Source organism: Hyla sarda, unplaced genomic scaffold, assembly GCF_029499605.1.
Source record: "Hyla sarda isolate aHylSar1 unplaced genomic scaffold, aHylSar1.hap1 scaffold_38, whole genome shotgun sequence".
Classification (NCBI taxonomy): Eukaryota; Metazoa; Chordata; class Amphibia; order Anura; family Hylidae; genus Hyla; species Hyla sarda.
The window spans coordinates 339,621-357,141 of NW_026610399.1; the positions used below are offsets into that span (position 1 = coordinate 339,621).

At 36.6% G+C, this 17,521-nt stretch overlaps 1 protein-coding gene across 3 annotated transcripts in view; it reads right to left on the reverse strand.

Moving 5' to 3' along the window:
- Positions 1-345: 345 nt before the first annotated feature.
- The window catches only part of PKP2 (plakophilin 2), a 74,523-nt gene continuing 57,347 nt past the window's right edge, over positions 346-17,521 (reverse strand). For all 3 annotated transcript variants that reach the window (XM_056553769.1, XM_056553768.1, XM_056553767.1), the window contains 7 exons: positions 10,702-10,819; positions 10,396-10,557; positions 9,641-9,814; positions 3,949-4,102; positions 3,586-3,775; positions 3,255-3,342; positions 346-2,765 (listed from right to left, as the gene is read on the reverse strand). In XM_056553769.1, the coding sequence (XP_056409744.1) occupies positions 2,703-2,765; positions 3,255-3,342; positions 3,586-3,775; positions 3,949-4,102; positions 9,641-9,814; positions 10,396-10,557; positions 10,702-10,819 (949 nt within the window). In that variant the 3' untranslated portion in view covers positions 346-2,702. The remainder of the gene's footprint in view (positions 2,766-3,254; positions 3,343-3,585; positions 3,776-3,948; positions 4,103-9,640; positions 9,815-10,395; positions 10,558-10,701; positions 10,820-17,521) is intronic.

Consider the following 17,521-nt stretch of genomic DNA (forward strand, 5'->3'; position numbering starts at 1 on the left):
ATTACTGGATATTACTTACACAAAGTCCTAGAAACTCTCATTCCACCAATGATCGGCCCATGTTAAGGGGTCCCGTGTTAAATTTTGAAAGCAGCTCTGGATGTGAATGGAGTAAATGACGCAACATTATTACAAGTATGTACAAAGCTGCAACATAGACCTCTATATACGGTAAATATTTCTGGTAGAGGTTATTTTTAAAAAGCCCCTAGTCCATTTGTTTAATACATCTGTATGTGGACATATTTTTCTGCTTTTGTTGTATTTCCTGTACCCCGATATTGCATACTTTTTCAAAATAATAAAAATTTGAATGAGAAAAAAAAAACAAAACACACATGGGGCTCAGCTTTGGTTTTTACACTTCTTTATATATTGGTAAAAGGTCTGGATGGAGCAGGTGATGCCAATAAAGCAGTGATACAATGATGCTGAGAAAAACTGCTAGAAATCACAAAAAAGTGTAAAACATTTTAAATCTATGACATACATAGCTCTCCTGGTGCAAACTGTGGGATCTATGAGGGGTGAGCAGGTTGTCCAAACATGAAGGCAGCAATGAAAGGTGATCACAATAAAGTATTCATAAACTAATGCTGAGAAAACTGCACAAGAAGTGTAAAACATCAGAGATCTACAATGTACGAAGCTCGTCTGCCACCAGATGTGGCTCCTACAAGATGTGGCAAGGCGTCCAAGACAAAGGCAGTAAATGGAAAGTGATCCCAAAAAAGCAATGATATATAGATGATGAGCATGAGAGCAGAAGCAAAATACAAGCAGCATAATATTATGTAGGCTCTGCAATGCATGAAGCTCGCCTGGCGTCAGCTATGACTCTTATGTGGGGCGAGGTCCTCCAAAACTGCAGGCACAAGTGGAAGGTGATAACAAAACAATGATGCAAACGTGCTGAGAAAACTGCACTAGAAGGGCAAAACGTTTAAGATTGACAACATATGGACTACTATGGGTGGCGGTAAGGTCATCCAAGACTGTGGTAGCAATGGCAGACGGGACTACACACTGCTCCAACCCCAATTTGTGATCAATAACACAGTGGTGACCATCATTCCATTGGCATCAACAAGATATGTAATATAGGGGCAGCTGCAAATAGCCCCATAAAAATGTGATATCTCATCTCAGGGTGGATCTAGCTCACTCCCAATAGGCCATCATGCTCCTCTTTCCTACAAGCCTCTTGATTTAACAGACAAATATTGGAAGGGTGATCTTTTTGACGATTTGCTACTCCTTTTTTTTCTACTGTATCCTTCTATTATTTACTAGTTAGAAATTAAGTGAACACAAGTCCTCTAAAATTTATTGAGCCTTGTCTTGTCTTCTGGGGCCAGATAGTGACTAACCTCAGTATTACATATAGCTACATGACTAAGATGAAGAATCAAAGCAAGATTGAGCCAATTCTCCTTTGATGGGTCATGCCCTCACCTCTGATTCCTGTACCATGTAAAAGAACAGGGTGTTGTGACCCTCAGTCTAGTATCCAATGTCCTGTTCTGTTGACAACAGAGCTGAATTGGTTCACACCATCCAACCCGAGTTAAAGACCCTTGCTCCCCCCATTGGTCCTGTTGCAACTCCAGGTCCTACCCTATGGTACATATGCACAAAGTAAGTGAATTTGCAAAAACGTCAAAGCCTTAGTATAAAACAAGTGAACACCATTCATACTTGGGTTACAAAAGTCTGTGTGGGCAAGCCAGTGTTAAGTGCTGAGTTAACCTTCTACGGAAAATGTCCTTCTCTTAATACTTTCTTCTCACATTCTGTTTTCTGGACAACAAATCCTTAAAATCCAGAGATGATACACAACCCAGATGATACCAGCATCATAAAAAGGTTCTCAATCCGGTTCCACAATCCATTTTCTATGGATAAACATCCTCATGGCAAGTCTCTCTTACACTTAATACCTAGAATTCAGTTTGGAACATTTTGAAAAGACACCATTTGGAGTTCCATCTTGGTCACCTACAATATCCATAAATCACTGGACTGTCATGGTCGTATAAACTATAAAAGTCAATTCAGCCATAGAAAAGCTCCATTTGGCTGGATAACTTTTCAGAAGTAACAGTTCCCTACTTGGTTCTTCCTGTCAGTTGTCTAAAAACCAAGCTTATCATGCCTTGCCAGATTATTAGAATCCTAGATAAGGAATTTTCTTGTATATTAATAGGACATCATGGTAAGGAGTTGACTAGTGTACAACAATGTTGATTTTTGTAGATGTGGAATCAAAGTTGAGTAGATAGTGGATGGGGCATGGAAGGTGGTGGGTGTTAAAAAGGGGTTAAAAACATTAGGGCCCAGTCATCAGTATACATGTAACCAACCAATGACTGGTCTTTGGCTGCAGCAAATGCTGAAATCAGTGTTAGATCCTTAACGTTGTTATATTTGGTTACTAATAAAATCCTTTGGTTGTCTTAAAATTCCAAAAATAAATGGGGTAAAATAGGAAATCCCAATAAAGTCCTGAGCTTCCCAGTCCAATAAGTCAATTGAGCCAACTCTCCAATGCAACAACCCAAGAAGTTCATTAAATGCATAGTTAAGGCAGTAAGCAGGATTGTGGGTAATGCAGTCCGGTGTCTTTTTTTTAGTCCATTAATGGGGGGTACAAAAAAAGACTCCTGTATAAGCATCAGGATCCTCCAGGAGAAAGTGTATTCTTACAGGGAATGGTGAGCCTTTGCAGTCTTGGGGTTGACAAAATCTGTCTTCTTATACATTGCCTGGTGGGTCAAAAAGAATAGAAGAATGGTTATGAGCATTACTCCCAGCATGCCCCAACAGCTGTGACTAAACTGCAGAGCCAGAACTGCTAAACAATGGTATCTGTAGAATACTGAATTAGAAGGCACAGTGACCTATTAGCTGTGCCCCCTATAAGCACAGAGGGCCTTAGGAGAGTGTGTCATGTGACTGCTCTTTGTTCTGCTGACCAAATGGGCTCACAGACAAGAGGGGGCATTGGGGCAATTCATTTTTCATGAGGTTGGCACGTTAAAGGGCCATCGTCAAAAGGAACTTTGTGTTTGTGAAAAAATTTTCAAATTGTAATTGGGAATATATATATATATATATATATATATATAGTGTGTGGGTGAAGATATGAGTCAGGGTATTACACCCCGAGATGGCTTTAGATAGAAATAAACTTTTGAGAAATTCTGATGGGTTGGGGAGGTACTGATACTAGTACTAACCCAGTCTGGTCTTACCTTCTTGTAACTACTGTGAAGATCCTGGTGAGACCACAAGTTGTAGAGCACAAGGGAAGCTGCTTTTCCAGTCTTCGTGGTCATAGTGCTAAAGGAACACACAAAAGGAAGTATAGTTGTTTCAGTTTCAAAACCAGAGACCCTTAGATTAAGGGGGTTTGAGGTTACAAAATGTTTTTTTCATAAGAAGTGATGTGGTCTCTAGTGTTGCTCGCGAATATTTGCAATGCAAATTTTATTCGCGAATATGTGAGATCATAAAAGTCTATCAAATGGGTGCTGGTGAGCCTAACCCAAACAAAGGGCCCTAATCTTGCATTCCATTTCTCACCTGTCACTGTTGCTGATATCAACTAGTTTCCTGATGCCCCCATTTTGAAGCAGTATCTTGGCATTGTTAGAGCTATTGCAGATAAGGTTGTTGAGTATGTAGCAAATTGATGCAGAAGTCTCGATCGCAAGGTTGGAGTCTGGTACACAGTCTGGCAGCGCTCTCACCAAGTCGCCCATTAGTTCCTTGGCTGAAAAATAGAGAACAGATAAATGCTCATAAACCACAGACAATTATCAGAATCCACAATGATAGTCATGGTCTTCATCAAGGGGAAAAGGATGGGGTAGGTTGGTTTTTCACTGTTCATTTCTTCGCTTCTTCTAAGATAACTGGTGCTAGAGATTCTTCAAGGGTACTAACCAATCTCATTTTGTAGGGATGGATTGCGGGAGAGGTTCCTCAGGAGGGAGACAGCGGTTCTCTTCACCCCAGGGTCACTGCCAAACAACATGTTTCGGATGTGTTGAAGGCCATTTTCCTTCCGGACAATTGTCTGAGCCACAGAGAATGGAATCTGTCCGGAAAATGAACAAAATAAATAAATTAATATAAAGAACCTCAAAAACTCTTGATTTAAGGATGGGTTGTGAGATCACATGGGTCAAGACTATGGCAAAGGTTGACAAATTTGCTCTAATATTTTTTAGGCTGAGATGGGCAATCACTAGGCAGAAAGGCTGATGTCCATGAGGGCATTGATCTCTAGGAGTGGCAGGAGCCTGTTGTACAGCCAACATCCATTTAGGGTAAACCATATATTTCTTGTATTATTGACCATTTGGACCTAGATATTTCTGGCCTGATGGCACAAACAATTAAATAACCTGAACTAAATGCAAGAACACCACCAAAAGACAACTCCTGATACGTGTAGCAAAGACCTGACTGCCCTTGTGGGAGGGGTTAATATTTTCATGGGCGGAAGTTAAAATATTTCAGGGAGGGCCCTATGTATGTGTCTGCAGATAGCTTTGGCGGGCTGATAAGATGGAAGGGTTTTTATTTTTAGGTTTTATTTTTTTTTTACAACTTATTTTTGTCTTCTTAGCAGCTGCATTCCTACTGTTACTAACAGAGGACTCCATGTACCAGACGGTACCACCCAGTGTAAACATTGCCCTGGTATGTAGCACAAAGCAATGTCCAAATATCAGCTGCCTAGGTCAAGACTAGTGTTGCTCGCGAATATTTGCAATTCGAATTTTATTCGCGAATATCGCATATTTGCGAATATTCACGAATATAGCGCTATATATTCGTAATTACGAATATTCGTATTTATTTTTATTTTTTTTCCCACAGTACACATCACAGTGATCATCCCTCACTGCTTTCAGCTTATGTGGTGTAAGAAGGCTCTAATACTAGTGTGTGAGACTAGCGTGCGAATTTTCGCATATACGTAAAATTACATATGATAATGTTCGCATATGCGAATTTCAGCTTATGTAAATTTTTGTATATGTAAATTTTCGCATATGTTAATTTTCGTACACGCGAATATTCGCATATGCGAAAATAAAACGAGAACATTACGAATATGCGAATATTCGCGAATATGACGAATATTCGTCCATATATTCGCGAATATTCGCGAATTCGAATATGGGCTATGCCGCTCAACACTAGTCAAGACCAGAGTGACAGGGGGTAAATACCATCCCCCACAAAGGAAAACATTTAAGGAGAAAAACAAGTGACACCTCTGTGCAGCAAGCTACAACACTGTGTATACAGTATATACCCAGGCTATATCAGCTGTGGGTGTGTGTATTATACATATATACATACATACACACACAGTATATACCCAGGTTATACCAGAATGGTCCATATCACTATAGAGAGATATATATAACTTATACCAGCTGTACATATATAATTATATACAGTATATACCCAGGTTATACCAGCATGGTCCATATCACTATATACAGGAGATATATAACTTATACCAGCTGTACATATATAATTATATACAGTATATACCAGGTTATACCAGCATGGTCCATATCACTATATACAGGAGATATATAACTTATACCAGAATGGTCCATATCACTATATAGAGATATATAACTTATACCAGCTGTACATATATAATTATATACAGTCATGGCCGTAAATGTTAGCTCACCTGAAATTTTTCAAGAAAATGAAGTATTTCTCACAGGAAAGGATTGCAGTAACACAGGTTTTGCTATACACATGTTTATTCCCTTTGTGTGAATTGGAACTAAACCAAAAAAGGGAGGAAAAAAAGCAAATTGTACAGTAATTATAAGATCTCTCCACAGGTGATCAATGGGATTTAGATCTGGACTCTCCAGCGCTTTGTTGTCATCCATTTCTGGGGGCTTTTTGATGTATGTTTGGGGTCATTGTCCTGCTGGAAGACCCAAGATCTCGGACACAAACCCAGCTTTCTGACGCTGGGCTGTACAGTGCGACCCAAAATCCATTGGTAATCCTCAGATTTCATGATGTCTTGTACACATTAAAGGCCCCCAGTGCCAGAGGCAGCAAAACAACCCAAAACATCACTGACCTCCACCATATGTCACTGTAGGTACTGTGTCCTTTTCTTTGTAGGCCTCATGTCGTTTTCGGTAAACAGTAGAATGATGTGCTTTACCAAAAAGCTCTATCTTGGTCTCATCTGTCCACAAGACGTTTTCCCAGAAGGATTTTGGTTACTCAAGTTAATTTTGGTAAAATGTAGTCTTGCTTTTTTATGTCTCTGTGTCAGCAGTGGCGTCCTCCTGGGTCTCCTCCATAGTGGGGTCCTCCTGGGTCTCCTCCATAGTGGGGTCCTCCTGGGTCTCCTCCATAGTGGGGTCCTCCTGAGTCTCCTGCCATAGCATTTCATTTCATTTAAATGTCCACAGATAATTTGTGCTGACACTGATGCTCCCTGAGCCTGCAGGACAGCTTGAATATCTTTGGAACTTGTTTGGGGCTGCTTATCCACCATCCGGATTATCCTGCGTTGACCCCTTTCATCAAATTTTCTCTTCCGTCCACGCCCAGGGAGATCAGCTACAGTGCCACGGGTTGAAAACTTCTTAATAATTTTGCCCACTGTGGCCAAATGCAAATCTAGATCTCTGCATATGGACTTGTAACCTTGAGATTGTTGATATTTTTCTACAATTTTGGTTCTCAAGTCCTCAGACAGTTCTCTTCTCCTCTTTCTGTTGCCCATGCTTAGTGGGGCACACACAGACACACAATGCAAAGACTAAGTGAACTTCTCTCCTTTTTATCTGCTTTCAGGTGTGATTGTTATATTGCCCACACCTGTTACTTGCCCCAGGCGAGTTTAAAGGAGCATCACATGCTTAAAACAGTCTTATTTTTCCACAATTGCAAAAGGCGCCAATAATTTTGTTCAGCCCATTTTTGGAGTTTGGTGACATTATGTCCAATTTTCTTTTTTTCCTCCTTTTTTGAATTAGTTCCAATACACACAAAGGGAATAAACATGTGTATAGCAAAACCTGTGTTACTGTAATCCTTTCCTGTGAGAAATACTTCATTTTCTAGAAAAATGTCAGGGGTGCCAACATTTACGGCCATGACTGTACAGTATATGCCCAGGTTATACCAGCTGTACATATATATTATATACATTCTATACCCAGGTTATACCAGCATGGTCCATCTCACTATATACAGGAGATATATAACTTATACCAGCTGTACATATATAATTATATACAGTATATACCCAGGTTATACCAGCATGGTCCATCTCACTATATACAGGAGATATATAACTTATACCAGCTGTACATATATAATTATATACAGTATATACCCAGGTTATACCAGCATGGTCCATCTCACTATATACAGGAGATATATAACTTATACCAGCTGTACATATATATTATATACAGTATATACCCAGGTTATACCAGCATGGTCCATCTCACTATATACAGGAGATATATAACTTATACCAGCTGTACATATATAATTATATACAGTATATACCCAGGTTATACCAGCATGGTCCATCTCACTATATACAGGAGATATATAACTTATACCAGCTGTACATATATAATTATATACAGTATATACCCAGGTTATACCAGCATGGTCCATCTCACTATATACAGGAGATATATAACTTATACCAGCTGTACATATATATTATATACAGTATATACCCAGGTTATACCAGCATGGTCCATATCACTATATACAGGAGATATATAACTTATACCAGCTGTACATATATATTATATACAGTATATACCCAGGTTATACCAGCATGGTCCATATCACTATATACAGGAGATATATAACTTATACCAGCTGTACATATATATTATATACAGTATATACCCAGGTTATACCAGCATGGTCCATATCACTATATACAGGAGATATATAACTTATACCAGCTGTACATATATATTATATACAGTATATACCAGGTTATACCAGCATGGTCCATATCACTATATACAGGAGATATATAACTTATACCAGCTGTACATATATATTATATACAGTATATACCAGGTTATACCAGCATGGTCCATATCACTATATACAGGAGATATATAACTTATACCAGCTGTACATATATATTATATACAGTATATACCCAGGTTATACCAGCATGGTCCATATCACTATATACAGGAGATATATAACTTATACCAGCTGTACATATATATTATATACAGTATATACCAGGTTATACCAGCATGGTCCATATCACTATATACAGGAGATATATAACTTATACCGGCTGTACATATATAGTTATATACAGTGTATACCCAGGTTATACCAGCAAGCATGGTCCATGACTATGGAGCTTTTTCACTGCACACATATGAACAGAGCCTAAGCTGAGCCTTTTACCTCATACACTACAGATAATTTACACATTTGCCCTCTGACCCTTGTTAAAAAAAAAGTTAGTGAAAAGCGGTGCTCCCACTGTCTTCCCTGATTTATGCTGCTCTCCTTTGTGTGGTTTGTGTGTGGTGACAGCAGAATATTTACATCACCGTCAACATGGAGGACTACATCAGGATTTATAACCAAGCAGCAAAGGGGCAGAGTGTACAGGCCTGGGAAAGATCACACAGGAGAGGCTTAGATACATGGTTCAGTAGACTGTATCACACATGACCGGCTTAGGCAGACCACATCACACATAACAGGCTTATATACATGGGTATGTGACGCTGAACCATGTATTTAAAAGTGAGCCATATATAGTATGTGATAGTCTGCTGAGTCGTGTATCCGAACCCATCACATATAATAGGCTTAGATACATTGCAGAGTAAACAGTACCACACAACAGGATTATATACATGGTTCAGGGGACAGTATCACACAATATAGGTGATATAGCTTGCTGACTTATGTATCTATGTCTTTCATGCATGATCCAGTCTGCGGAGATGTCTGTAATGCAGCCTACTAACCCATGTATCTAAGTCTGATAGGCTTATATCAGTGTTTCACAACTAGGGGGCCTCCAGATAATGCAAAACTACAACTCCCAGAATCCTGGGACAATTTTTGGCTGTCCATAGATGCTGGGAATTGTAGTTTTGCAACAGCTGGAGGCACCCTGATTGGGAAACACTGGCTTAGATATATATCTCGACAGTATCACACATAGTAGGCTTAGATACACAGCTAGAAGACAGTATTACTCATGATAAGATTAGCTACATGGTCCAGCAGACATCACCACACATTTTAGGCATTGATACCATGGTCACAGATTATAGACTTAGATACACAGTTTAGCAGCTAGTATCGCAAATATCTAGGGACTTATTGTGATTACCATCGGGCTGGGACAGAATTTTATTCCCCGCTATGGGGCAATTGGCATTAGATTTTTTATTTTTTTATTTATTTTTTTGCCTTCCTCTGGATCAACACCGTATTGTTAAAGGTTGAACGTGACGGACGCTTAACTTTTTTCAACTATGTAACATATGACTGGCTTAGATACAGAGACCAAGCAGTACCCGGTTTGCCACCTTCTGAATGCTTAGATACGTACCGGCCCGTTCCCAGCTGTAAGGTTCTGGAGGGAGCCCAGTGACGCCTCCTGGGTGTAATTCCGGCTGCTTTTTGCGATGAGCGACAGGTAGAGTCGAACCAGTTTGGAACTCCACAAACACTCCACCCCTCGGGGGTTACTGCTCTCCTCCGCAATAGGGACGTCTCTCCAGTCCTGGGGGCAGAATGAAAGTTACCTTAAGTCACTGCAGTGCACAATGTCATTTCTCAGCAATCTAAAGGAGTTCACCGTATTCTGTACACAGCTCCTCTGCAAATCAATGTGTCTTTAGGATAACAAACAAACTGTAGTCTATACAAGAGGAGGCCGGGGATGTACAGTAACATATGCCTGCAGGATCAGACTACACAGCTTTTATTGTTTGTAACCAGAAACTATAGAGACACACAGGACCTGTATATATAAAACTGAAGATTTAAAAAAAAAAAAAAAAAAAAAAAAAAAATTGAAGTAAAAATAAATAAAAGTACCGTACAAATAAATACAAAATACATGAATAAATAAACTAAATGTAATAATAAATAAATTCAATACATACATAAAATAAAAAAATAAATTATGGTAACTAAAAATAAAAATACATAATAAATATTATATAAAAATAAATAACTTTTTTTTTTCAATCAATGCTATCAGCAAAGTGGCTTTAGTTGTTCTTTAAGGGGCATTGAAGCAATAAAAAAACAAAACACAAAAACATAAAAAAGATTTTCTATGGCACGTGTGGTTCCTACCTCCTTGAGCTTCCTGCTACGTGAGCCGAAGCAGCCGGCGTTTGTATCGTTGCGGGTCAGGTTCCGGTTCTGTGACTGGAAGTTGTGGCTGTACCTGCTGGGCACCTCTGACTCTAGCTGGTACGACAGGTTATGTAATATACACACACAGTTCTCTGTAGCCTGAAACGGAATCATATAACCACATGATATATACTGCTGCTGTGTCCACATCTGGGAAAGTTGTGTGAAGAGAGAGGCTGTCACCCAACCATCCCATAATCCTATGTACAGATCCATCTTTATTCACAATAGACTATAACTCACCCTGTCATCAGGCTTGTGATCAGCTACAGTCCTACTGATATAATGTACCAGGGAATCAATAAGTCCATCACATTCCCGCAAAGCCTTCCTGCCCTCCGGCCCTGCAGAGCTCATGTTCCTGTCATAGAGGAAGAATCAGACATAAGAAATATTCTTCTACATAGGAGACAGTATTATAGTAGATATATTCTTGTATATAGGAAGCAGTATTATAGTAGTTATATTCTTCTACATAGGAGACAGTATTATAGTAGTTATATTCTTGTATATAGGGGCAGTATTATAGTAGTTATATTCTTGTATATAGGGGCAGTATTATAGTAGTTATATTCTTGTATATAGAAGCAGTATTATAGTAGTTATATTCTTGTATATAGGAGCAGTATTATAGTAGTTATATTCTTGTACATAGGTGCAGTATTCTAGTAGTTATATTCTTGTATATAGGAGGCAGTTATATTCCTATATATAGGAGCAGTATTATAGTAGTTATATTCTTGTATATAGGGAGTAGTATTATAGTAGTTATATTTTTGTATATAGGGAGTAGTATTATAGTAGTTATATTCGTGTATATAGGAGCAGTATTAAAGTAGTTGCATTCTTGTATATAGAGGCAGTATTATAGTAGTTATATTTTTGTATATAGGAGCAGTATTATAGTAGTTATATTCTTGTATATAGGAGCAGTATTATAGTAGTTATATTCATGTATATAGGAGCAGTATTATAGTAGTTATATTCTTGTATATAGGAGGCAGTATTATAGTAGTTATATTCTTGTATATAGGAGCAGTATTATACAGTAGTTATATTCTTGTATATAGGGGGCAGTATTATAGTAGTTATATTCTTGTATATAGAAGCAGTATTATAGTAGATATGTTCTTGTATATTGGAGCAGTATTATAGTAGTTATATTCTTGTATATAGGGGCAGTATTATCGTACTTATATTCTTGTATATAGGAGCAGTATTATAGTAGTTATATTCTTGTATATAGGAGCAGTATTATAGTAGTTATATTCTTGTATATAGGAGCAGTATTATAGTAGTTATATTCTTGTATATAGGAGGCAGTATTATAGTAGTTATATTCTTGTATATAGGAGGCAGTATTATAGTAGTTATATTCTTGTTTATAGGAGCAGTATTATAGTAGTTACATTCTTGTATATAGGGGGCAGTATTATAGTAGTTATATTATTGTATATAGGGGGGCAGTATTTTAGTAGATATATTCTTGTATATAGGAGCAGTATTATAGTAGTTATATTCTTGTATATAGGAGCAGTATTATAGAAGTTATATTCTTGTATATAGGAGCAGTATTATAGTAGTTATATTCTTGTATATAGGAGTAGTATTATAGTAGTTATATTCTTGTATATAGGAGTAGTATTATAGTAGTTATATTCTTGTATATAGGAGCAGTATTATAGTAGTTATATTCTTGTATATAGGAGGCAGTATTATAGTAGTTATATTCTTGTATATAGGAGGCAGTATTATAGTAGTTATATTCTTGTATATAGGAGGCAGTATTATAGTAGTTATATTCTTGTATATAGGAGCAGTATTATAGTAGTTATATTCTTGTATATAGGAGCAGTATTATAGTACTTATATTCTTGTATATAGGAGTAGTATTATAGTAGTTATATTCTTGTATATAGGAGGCAGTATTATATTAGTTATATTCTTGTATATAGGAGCAATATTATAGTAGTTATATTCTTGTATATAGGAGCAGTATTATAGTAGTTATATTCTTGTATATAGGAGCAGTATTATAGTAGTTATATTCTTGTATATAGAAGCAGTATTATAGTAGTTATATTCTTGTATATAGGAGCAGTATTATAGTAGTTATATTCTTGTATATAGGAGCAGTATTATAGTAGTTATATTCTTGTATATAGGAGGCAGTATTATAGTAGTTATATCCTTGTATACAGGAGCAGTATTATAGTAGCAAGGGGAGTATAGCAATACACATGGCATACCTTTTTTTTGTTTTTGTTTTTTTACTCTGCCCCCTATACTCCTTTATAATGATGGGGAAAGAACTGAATATCTATGCCTGATATAACCCTTAATGTTTGACCACACTTCTCGTACTCTACATTGATAATATCTTAAGTTTTTCCAATATAACAGATACATTTTTTGTTTTCCTGTAAGTCAAGTATCTCTTTCAGACAAGACCTAAGTGGCTATATGACAGTCACTTCCAATCATGGATGTACATATCTTCCGGTTTTGTCTTGCTGGAACTTGCAGATTCCTCTGGAGTAGAGATAATTTCCGTCCATTAGATAGATATTCTCCCGCATGACCTTTGGTAAGGGTCAACCAGTGCCCTCCTATCACTATGGTATTTATGGCGTTCACATCCATTAGGGAATTTTTTGTTGGGCACATTAGTGTTTAGGAATTTCTGTCATTCTCAGGAGAAATAATAGCATAGTATGGACAGGGCCATAGAGGGTTCAGGTTCCACAAGAAATGAGAAACCTGCTGCAGGCAAACTGCAAAACCCTTACAGGTAGGGAGAAGAATATCATTTGGGACGGGGGAAGACTGAAAGGACATCTCATACCCTGAGAACAAACATACAACCTGAAAATAGGCTAAAGAAGCATCACATCATGCTATAGTAGATATTCTTGAATATAACTACTATAATACTGCTCCTATATACAAGAATATATCTACTATAATACTGCTCCTATATACAAGAATATAACTACTATAATACTGCTCCTATATACAAGAATATAACTACTATAATACTGCTCCTATATACAAGAATATAACTACTATAATACTGCTCCTATATACAAGAATATAACTACTATAATACTGCCTCCTATGTACAAGAATATAACTACTATAATACTGCTCCTATATACAAGAATATAACTACTATAATACTGCCTCCTATATACAAAAATATAACTACTATAATACTGCTCCTATATACAAGAATATAACTACTATAATACTGCTCCAATATACAAGAACATATCTACTATAATACTGCTTCTATATACAAGAATATAACTACTATAATACTGCCCCCTATATACAAGAATATAACTACTGTATAATACTGCTCCTATATACAAGAATATAACTACTATAATACTGCCTCCTATATACAAGAATATAACTACTATAATACTGCTCCTATATACAAAAATATAACTACTATAATACTGCCTCTATATACAAGAATGCAACTACTTTAATACTGCTCCTATATACACGAATATAACTACTATAATACTGCCTCCTATATACAAGAATATAACTACTATAATACTGCCTCCTATATACAAGAATATAACTACTATAATACTGCATCTATATACACGAATATAACTACTATAATACTGCTTCTATATACATGAATATAACTACTATAATACTGCTCCTATATACAAGTATAGAACTACTATAATACTGCTCCTATATACAATATAACCACTATTATACTGCTCCTATATACAAGAATATAACTACTATAATACTGCTTCTATATACATGAATATAACTACTATAATACTGCTCCTATATACAAGTATATAACTACTATAATACTGATCCTATATACAAGAATATAACTACTATAATACTGCCTCCTATATACAAGAATATAACTACTATAATACTGCCCCCCTATATACAAGAATATAACTACTATAATACTGCCTCCTACATACAAGAATATAGCTACTATAAGGGTATGTTTACACGGGTGGACTACCTGCGGAAAATCCACAGCTGATTTTGCTACCATTGACTTCAATGTGTCAGCAGAAAATCTGTTATAGAGGAAGATTTGCAGATTTTCCTTCATACCTATTGTAGTCAATTATAGCTAAATCTGCTGCAGATTTTCTGCAGTAAATATGCTGCGGAAATTTCGCAGGTAATCCGCCCATGTGAATGTACCCTAATACTGCCTCCTATATACAAGAATATATCTACTATAATATTGCCTCCTATATACAAGAATATAACTACTATAATACTTCCCTCTATATACTTGTATATAGGAGGCAGTATTATAGTAGTTATATTCTTGTATATAGGAGCAGTATTATAGTAGTTATATTCTTGTATATAGGAGCAGTATTATAGTAGTTATATTCTTGTATATAGGAGCAGTATTATAGTAGTTATATTCTTGTATATAGGAGCAGTATTATAGTAGGTATATTCATGTATAATGGAGCAGTATTATAGTAGTTATATTCTTGTATCTAGGAGCAGTATTATAGTAGTTATATTCTTGTATATAGGAGCAGTATTATAGTAGTTATATTCTTGTATCTAGGAGCAGTATTATAGTAGTTATATTCTTGTATATAGGAGCAGTATTATAGTAGTTATATTCTTGTATATAGGAGCAGTATTATAGTAGTTATATTCTTGTATATAGGAGCAGCATTATAGTAGTTATATTTTTGTATATAGGAGCAGTATTATAGTAGCTATATTCTTGTATATAGGGGGAATATTATAGTAGTTATATTCTTGTATATAGGGGACAGAATTATAGTAGTTATATTCTTGTATATAGGGGCAATATTATAGTAGTTATATTCTTGTATATAGGAGCAGTATTATAGTAGTTATATTTTTGTATATAGGAGGCAGTATTATAGTATTTATATTCTTGTATATAGGAGGCAGTATTATAGTAGTTATATTCTTGTATATAGGAGCAGTATTATAGTAGTTATATTCTTGTATATAGGAGCAGTATTATAGTAGTTATATTCTTGTATAGAGGAGGCAGTATTATAGTAGTTATATTCTTGTATATAGGAGCAGTATTATAGTAGTTATATTTTTGTATATAGGAGGCAGTATTATAGTAGTTATATTCTTGTATATAGGAGGCAGTATTATAGTAGTTATATTCTTGTATATAGGAGGCAGTATTATAGTAGTTATATTCTTGTATATAGGAGGCAGTATTATAGTAGTTATATTCTTGTATATAGGAGCAGTATTATAGTAGTTATATTCTTGTATATAGGAGCAGTATTATAGTAGTTATATTCTTGTATATAGGAGCAGTATTATAGTAGTTATATTCTTGTATATAGGAGCAGTATTATAGTAGTTATATTCTTGTATATAGGGGGCAGTATTATAGTAGTTATATTCTTGTATAAAAGGATACATTTTTATAGTAGTTATCTTGTAGCTATATTCTTCTTATGAAATCAATCACGGACATAGGAAATAACCATGGTGGAGTGCACAGACAGATGTCTCATCCTCTGTATGTAAGCTCGGAGGCAGGTGTTGCTCACTTATTAACCTGTTAGCCTCTATGGGAAGTGTGAACAGACGCCCTGTGACCTCACAGGTTTCCTCTTACATTCCTCTGGCAGATCAAAGTGTAATAATAAATCTCCATCTTTACTACATCTAATGCGGTAATTATGGAGTAACACTTTAGTGCCCTCACCCAGCAAAGCCACAAACATTATTCTGGTTATGGGTGGAGGTGTCTTAATGACAGAGGAAATACACATCACCGCCTTTCTACATACAAAGAGATCAGAGAGATTTTCTTTGAATATTTTGTTATTTTTCCCCCAATGACAACCTGACAGCAGGTTTTATCTACTACTACATCTTCTAGTGATCAGCTGTGGAAGAATCCTGCAGCGCCACCACAGGGGAAAATAAATATTACACAGTTCTCTCTGAAATCAATAGTCAGTTTATTTAATATATTGACATCAATAGTCAGTTTATTTAATATATTGACATCAATAGTCAGTTTATTTAATATATTGACATCAATAGTCAGTTTATTTAATATATTGACATCAATAGTCAGTTTATTTAATATATTGACATCAATAGTCAGTTTATTTAATATATTGACATTCTGGGTCCTCCAGAACTCCCACCGCGCACTCTCAGTGATATGACACCTACGCACTCTGCTCCTTTTGAATTATTAAAACTTTATTGTGCAGCTCTGAAAGACCGAGGGCATATCATTATTTTGTTAAAGTGAACAAGTGTAGCCAGGGGGGAAAAAATTGTTTCGGGGTTGTAGAAACAAGACTAAAACCCAGAGTTGTAGCGGAGCCCAGTTTAACTCTTTAGGGTAGCATTTTGTATTGGATATGAAGTTGTGCGTCAGGATGAACACAATGGTCCTGGTTTTCTAAGAGCATTTGCTTTTTTTTTTTACTAGTGTGGAGTGTTGTGTCAGACTTACAGAATTGTACTACAGTAACCCCCCGACATGCGATGGCCCCGACATATGATCAAATCGACATACGATGCTTTTATATGTTGGGACCATCGCATTTAGAGATGCGCGAACTTACAGTAAATTCGATTCGTCACAAACTTCTCGGCTCGGCAGTTGATGACTTATCCTGCATAAATTAGTTCAGCTTTCAGGTGCTCCCGTGGGCTGGAAAAGATGGATACAGTCCTAGGAAAGAGTCTCCTAGGACTGTATCCACCTTTTCCAGCCCACCGGAGCACCTGAAAGCTGAACTAATTTATGCAGGATAAGTCATCAACTGCCGAGCCGAGAAGTTCGTGACGAATCAAATTTACTGTAAGTTCGCTCATCTCTAATCGCATTAACTGCTATCCGACAGCGCAAAATGCTTAAGCTGCTGTCGGATAGCAGTTTAAGCATCCCGGACAGGTTCACTTACCTATCCACCCTACTCCGGGTCCACTTCGGGATCCTCCGGCGTCTTTCCGCATCTTCTCCAGGGTCGGGCCTCGCTTTCTGGCATCGTTATTACGTCAATATGCACGC